Source organism: Cebidichthys violaceus, unplaced genomic scaffold (genome assembly GCF_023349555.1).
Source record: "Cebidichthys violaceus isolate CVI_PGR_0920_01 unplaced genomic scaffold, fCebVio1.0.p SCAF_1, whole genome shotgun sequence".
In the NCBI taxonomy this organism is placed as follows: Eukaryota; Metazoa; Chordata; class Actinopteri; order Perciformes; family Stichaeidae; genus Cebidichthys; species Cebidichthys violaceus.
Window position 1 is genome coordinate 13,466,674 of NW_027176262.1, and position 6,146 is coordinate 13,472,819.

General features: G+C 44.9%; 1 protein-coding gene across 2 annotated transcripts in view; it reads left to right on the top strand.

Moving 5' to 3' along the window:
- The window catches only part of map3k10 (mitogen-activated protein kinase kinase kinase 10), a 29,916-nt gene extending 25,222 nt beyond the window's left edge, over window positions 1–4,694 (top strand). For both annotated transcript variants that reach the window (XM_068711522.1, XM_068711523.1), the window contains exons 8-11: window positions 193–305; window positions 385–662; window positions 1,292–1,826; window positions 2,563–4,694. In XM_068711522.1, coding sequence (XP_068567623.1) covers window positions 193–305; window positions 385–662; window positions 1,292–1,826; window positions 2,563–2,963 — 1,327 coding nt within the window. In that variant the 3' untranslated portion in view covers window positions 2,964–4,694. The remainder of the gene's footprint in view (window positions 1–192; window positions 306–384; window positions 663–1,291; window positions 1,827–2,562) is intronic.
- The last annotated feature ends 1,452 nt before the right edge of the window (window positions 4,695–6,146 follow it).

The window sequence follows — 6,146 nt, forward strand, 5'->3', positions numbered from 1 at the left end:
GTGTGTGGAGCGGCCAGAAGAAGAGCAATTATCTCTGGAAATATGGTGGAGAAAAAAAATCTATGTTGGGCATGATGTCTGTCCTCACCTGACATAAACATTTTTATTTTACATTTGGTTGGTTACTTTGTTTTATCTTTTAGAAGTTAGTTCAGGTTGGTGTTGTGTTAACATCATGGTTTCTGTTTGCAGATTGAAATCACTGGGTGAGGGATCCAAAGTTTGGTCGTCCAGTGCACCAAATCTGGGCAAGTCCCCCAAACATGCACCCATGACTGCCAGCTTCTCCAGCCTCAATGAAATGGGTGAGTCTTTACTTTTCATTGTTAGTTAGTGACGAGAATCAATCATCTTAACCCCTCTTTTATTTCCTCTCTTCAACAGAGGAGTGCTGTGAGTTTGAGGAGTCACCAGGGTCCCTGCTGCCCTCAGAGATCAGCAGTAACGGGGCCGTGGAGGACTCGGGATCCCTTTGGGGCAGTAATGTTGGGAATACAAGCTCCTGTCAGGGCCCCGGCGGGCTGGGGACGGGGGTGAGCTACCAGGACTCGCTCCGTCGCTGCAGCCAGAGGAGGAAGAGCGATATGCTACTGTTGGGTTGTGCCTCTCTGCTCGCCTCCGTCGCCCTCGGACAAGACCTGCTGCAGCTGGGAAAACAACAGGTGAGAAAACAGCAGTTAGAACAGAGAGAGAGAGAGACATCTTTTCACTTATAAAACCTCAACAGAAGACCAACCAGGTCTCTACTAGCAGGTCAATATTTTTTTCATAGTATACCTTGAACGGGAAATTCCAGTCATTTTCCACCTCAGTGTTATTCTCGTGATTGATAGAAGTTACATAATCAGTAGATTAATAGGCGAGCATGGTAAGCGCTGTTTCATGATCGTACAGTCTCCTCATCTTGAACTAATAAAACACCTGTGGAATGACATAAAACAGGATGCACCAGCTGCCAAATTATCTGTGCCATCCTGTCGAGTCAGCATGGGCCATGGTCTACGTGGACGGTTTCCAGCACCTGATTGATTTGGTGTTTTGAGGTTTTCTGTCTGTTGTCAAAGCAGACGAGGGTCTTACCAAAGAAGTCACAGAGTGTACAGCGAGAGGATGAATTAAAGTATTGATTTGGATGTAATCTCTGCTGTAGTTTCTTTTGACAAGGTGAGGAAGTGATTATCAAAGAAATAAAGTAACATGACGATGATGTTTTTCAGCTGAATGCATTTTGAGTAAGACAGCAGCTCGATGGTTCGACAGCTTGTTGATGTGACCTGATTGTTGTTGTCAGGTGCTCCAGGATGAGCAGGACCTCAGAGAGGAGCAGCGTAAGAAGAAGGAGGGTCTCTTCCAGCGGACGGGACGTTTCCGTCGCAGCACCTCTCCACCCAGCCGAAACCTCTCCCTGTCCCTCTCCAGACATCACGACTCCACGCTCCCCTGCATGGACCCGTCTCCCTCTGTTACACTCCTCTCTTTGTCCTCGCTGTCTGACTGCAACTCCACCAAGTCCCTCCTTCCCTCCGACCCAGACGACTACCCCCTGACCCCGGTGACGGGGCTCAAAACCCCGGCGGCGCCCCCGGCTCCCACCCTCAACCCGCTCTTGGACCTGCGGGCGGAAAGCTTTAAGAAGGAGCCCAACCAGTCGCTCACGCCCACACACGTGTCTGCAGCGATGGCCCTGAACAGAGGACACAGACGAACACCTTCGGACGGGGCGATACGACCCAGAGCTCAGACTCTGGGACACCACAGGACGCCGTCAGATGGAAGCATGCCCATGCCTCCTCCACCGGGGGCACCACGCATCACTACTAAAAAAGGTGAGGGACAAATAGTGTAGAACATGTCTTTTACAATGCTACAGGAAAACATGATTAAAGTTTAATTACTGTTCATTTATGTTTTATTTATCCTGGAAGTCTCTTTAGAAATATTTTATCTTTAACAGGAACAATTTAGATACAATGGCAGCGTTTAATAGTTAATAGAAAAGACACACAGTCTCTCATATGGTATTGTTGCTGAGTACAGGGACTGCTTTGAAATCTCTTCCCTTTTGGTGCATTCAAGACTTGTGGGAAACCCTGCCGTCCTGGATTGTTAAAGCTGGGGGAGAGAGTTTCCTGGAAAAAGCAGCTCTCCTCTCACTCTGTCCTAAGCCCCGCCCACCAGACCAGCATGGGCATAATGCATGGTCTTCATTCAGGGCCCTGTACGAGAACTAGTCGTCCATCATCGATCGTGATTGTGATCCTGATGCTGTTATAGTGGATTTTTCCTCCTGTTTTCTTTGCAATCGTGTGGGCCTCTTAGGCCCTTTGAGATGACATACTATGATTTGAGGCTCTAGCGAGCTACATAGCTGCAGCCATGAGTCTTTGGCTATGGTTTAGTGGAAGGCTGAACTTTTAGCAACATTATCTCTACGTCTCTGAAATGCTTCATCGATGTTGACACATGTTTTATTGCGTTTATTGTAAGATTTTCCAAAATCAAAAGAATTAAGGTTACCTTGATGATGAAACATTTATTTTACATTCTTCTTGTCTTACTCAGGTACACAGGACACCCTGGATGTCCCCCGGCTACCCGACCCCTCCATCATCTTCCCGGTCCCCCATCGGCGTAAAGCCCCCGCTCCACCAATCCCTGACTCGGTTCCTCACAGCCTCATCAGCCCTCTTGAGAGACCCAAGACGCTGGAGTTTGCCCCCCGGCCTCGGCCCACCCCGGCCAGGATGAGAGCCGACCCCTGGAAGCTGGGCTCCCTCTCCCGGACCCTCAGCTCGTCGCCGGGCAGCAGCTGCGACAGCCCCCTCGGCTCGGGGGACAGCAGCGCCAACACCGCGCGACCGAGCCTGATGGACATGGACGTAGAGGGCCAGAGTTCGGACCAGACTGTCCCTCTGTGTGGACAGCGGAAGCGTGCCGCTCTATGTGGACAGCAGTACTCATAGTGAAAAACAGCCACTACTACTTTTCTGCATTTGAACCTGTTCCAGGACTTAAGAGCTTGGGCTGAATGCTGACTGATCTCTGAGCCAAGCAAAGTGAACTCACTGAAGTTTGCAAAAAACATCCCACCACATGTCCCGATTTAGGCACTTACTGGAAGCCATTCCTCTAATGTGTCCCTTTAGTGTCCTCATAAGGTGTGAAACCCTAACAGAAAGCCTTTCCCTGATAGTGCTCTCTAACGTGCACGACACTGAGGGTTCTAGAGGCCTGTTAAAAGCCTTGTAGTGTGCTCACCCACCTACCTTACGCAACATTTCTCTCCCTCCTTGGAAGCCATCTCTCCCTGCTTCTTAGTGCCCCATGACAAGGACACACTCACAACCTTCAAAAGCCATTCAAGTACTTCAAAAGCCTCTTTGCTATCTTTCCATTCCGACTCGTCTGCCTGTGCTTTTGCCTGTCTGTGACGCTGCCCACTTTCTGCTTTCTTCTCTCACTCCATAGAAAAACAAATTTCATTCACATTTCACCTAAACATTTCAGGAGTGTTTCATTCACAAAAAAAAACAGGAGCCAGACTGTTTAAAATTCTTAATAGAGTGTCTTTGTTCTTATTTTGCACACCAATTGTTCTGCCGGAGCACAAACATTTTCCATAAACTCTGCCTTCATCCTCACATGTGTCATCTCTCTGCATGGGGGTCATCGTCCTCTCCCCTCAAAGACCGAGACAGGAAAAAGCCTTTTATCTCACAGCACAGGTGGACCGGTTATATCCTTGTCTTGTACAGAAAAAAAAAAACAGAGTTTATTTTCTCATTGCTGGCACCATCCCAACCTGTTCACAAAACGTTTTTCTATTGGTTTGGCAGACCAGGTGTGTTTCTCTCTGTGTGAATGTGTAGATATTACTGTACATGTGTGGAAGAACAAAATGGGTTCATGTGTTTGCGTGCAAATGCTTCTTCAGTGCATGTTGTGTTTTACGTGTGAATGGTTCGCTGAAAGACAAGTGCAGCACTTCTTCAAAATATGATCTCATCTGTTTGTCTTTTACACTCTTTACATTCCTCACTCGCAGTCAGTAGCACTCTGTGTGGATCCCACTCATGCCACTGAAATGGACACAAAATAAGTGAACACAGGGATAATGCTACCTGATTTCAACATCAACCTCATGTTAGACCGGTTGGAAGCTTCTTCAACATCAGTGGCACTTTAGGAGCCATGCTGTGCATCTGGTCAGCCTCCCTGTGGACCAGTGGACTCTACTCACGGCTGACAAATCAACTTTTATCTTCGCACGGTGATCGAAAAGTTCGTCTTGGCCGCGGGTGGTATTTTACTTGACAGTGCAAATTTCTCTAAGTGAGAGTGTGTGTGTGTGTGTGTGTGTGTGTGTGAGGGTGAATATGCGTGTTTGTGTTACTATTTGTATGGGATGATGACAATCCCGTCAGAATGAGCCCAAACTCATTCTCCTTGTGTGGTTAAGAACACTGAGTATTTATTAAATTTATTGTTATTATTAGAAAAGATTCATTGTTATTACGATGCTCTTCCTGGGATATCTGTATATATTTGTTAATACAACAGGAAAAACCAAGGAAAAAACCTGCTTTCTGAAACGTCCATGTTGTCTCCTGTCTCAACCTGTGACATTTCTGGTTTCAATGAGGAATAAGTGTGAAACGTGATGAATGAGAGACGAATAAAAAGAAAGAAAGATGCTTCAGTGTCAGTGCTGCATCTATGTTTCTATTCTATCCATTTTATAACAGCATCTGAGCAGTGAGGAAAGAAGTACTTTCCTTTACTGAAGTAGAGGTAGCAATGCAAGAATGTTAAAACATTTTATTACAAGTGGAAGTACAGAAGAAAATGTTCTCTAAGCATCAACAGAAAAGTACTTGTTAGATTGCTCATACTGATGCATCAGTGTTTCAGTGTTTTACAGCTTTAGCAGGTCAAGTATGAGCTAGTTCCAAATACTTTATATGCAGTTTGATTGTTCAGTCCACTGGTTCTACATCTAAGGGTCAGAATAAGAAACTAAAGGGGTCGTGAGATGATTTTACTTTTCTCTAATATTTTCTTCTTCTTTGAGCCTTAAACATTTATCTAAATGAAACTCTGAAAGGTCAGAGGTGAAATCACTCTGATAACTAACAGACATCTGAAACATGACAGGTGGCCCCATCTTCACTCTACTTTATTACAAGAAGTTACGAGTCAAAAAGTTTTGAAACAACAGTTTTCATCTATAACAATGTGTTGTGTTTTATGAGTTTACAGTATGTTATTTAATATAAAATCTTAATCTTAAAAATAACCGGTGACATAAAAATAAAATATTGAAAATAATATAGAATTATAGTAGTAAGTACGTAAGAACAACAATATTTCCCTTTGAAATGTAATGCGGTAGAAGTATAAAGTTGCATAAAATAAAAATACTCAAGTTAAGTCCAATTACTTGAGTTGATGTGCACGGAAAACTGATGGTTGCACAGTTAAATATGGTTTGGTTGTTACTTGCCTGCGCCAGCAGACAAAGGCAACTGCAGTAACAGACAAATTCCTCTAGATGTCCCCACTGTGGACTATGATGTCATATCATTTCCCAGTCTGCTGTTATTCTCCATGTAATGAATTCCTATAGTTGCTCTCTGATTCTGCGGTTACCATGAAAGGCAGATGAAGGTGCTCTCAGGGCAGTTACCAAAGATTTTAAGATTCAATTTGAGACGTTAGAGTGAAAAAGAAATCTTCTAAATGAAAACCAGAATGTGATATTTCACACTGACGGATCCACTGTACCATGCAGTGTGTAGAGATGAAGCAAACACACACTCACACACACACACACTCCACAGTTGTGTCTGTCAGTGTGACCGCCAATCAAACACCCTTCCAGACGCCAGCCAGTTACCTAGCAACCCCTCTTCAATTCCATGGTGATGCTATTAACAGCCACAACAAAGAAAAAAGCAGGAAAAAAGAGACGATGGGCCTGAAAATTAAGTGAGGAAGAGAAAGAGAAAGAGAAAGAGAAAGAAAGAAAGAAAGAGAGAGAGAGAGAGAGAGAGAGAGAGAGAGAGAGAGAGAGAGAGAGAGAGAGAGAGAGAGAGAGAGAGAGACAGAGAGAGAGAGAGAGAGAGAGAGAGAAAAGAGTCAGCAGG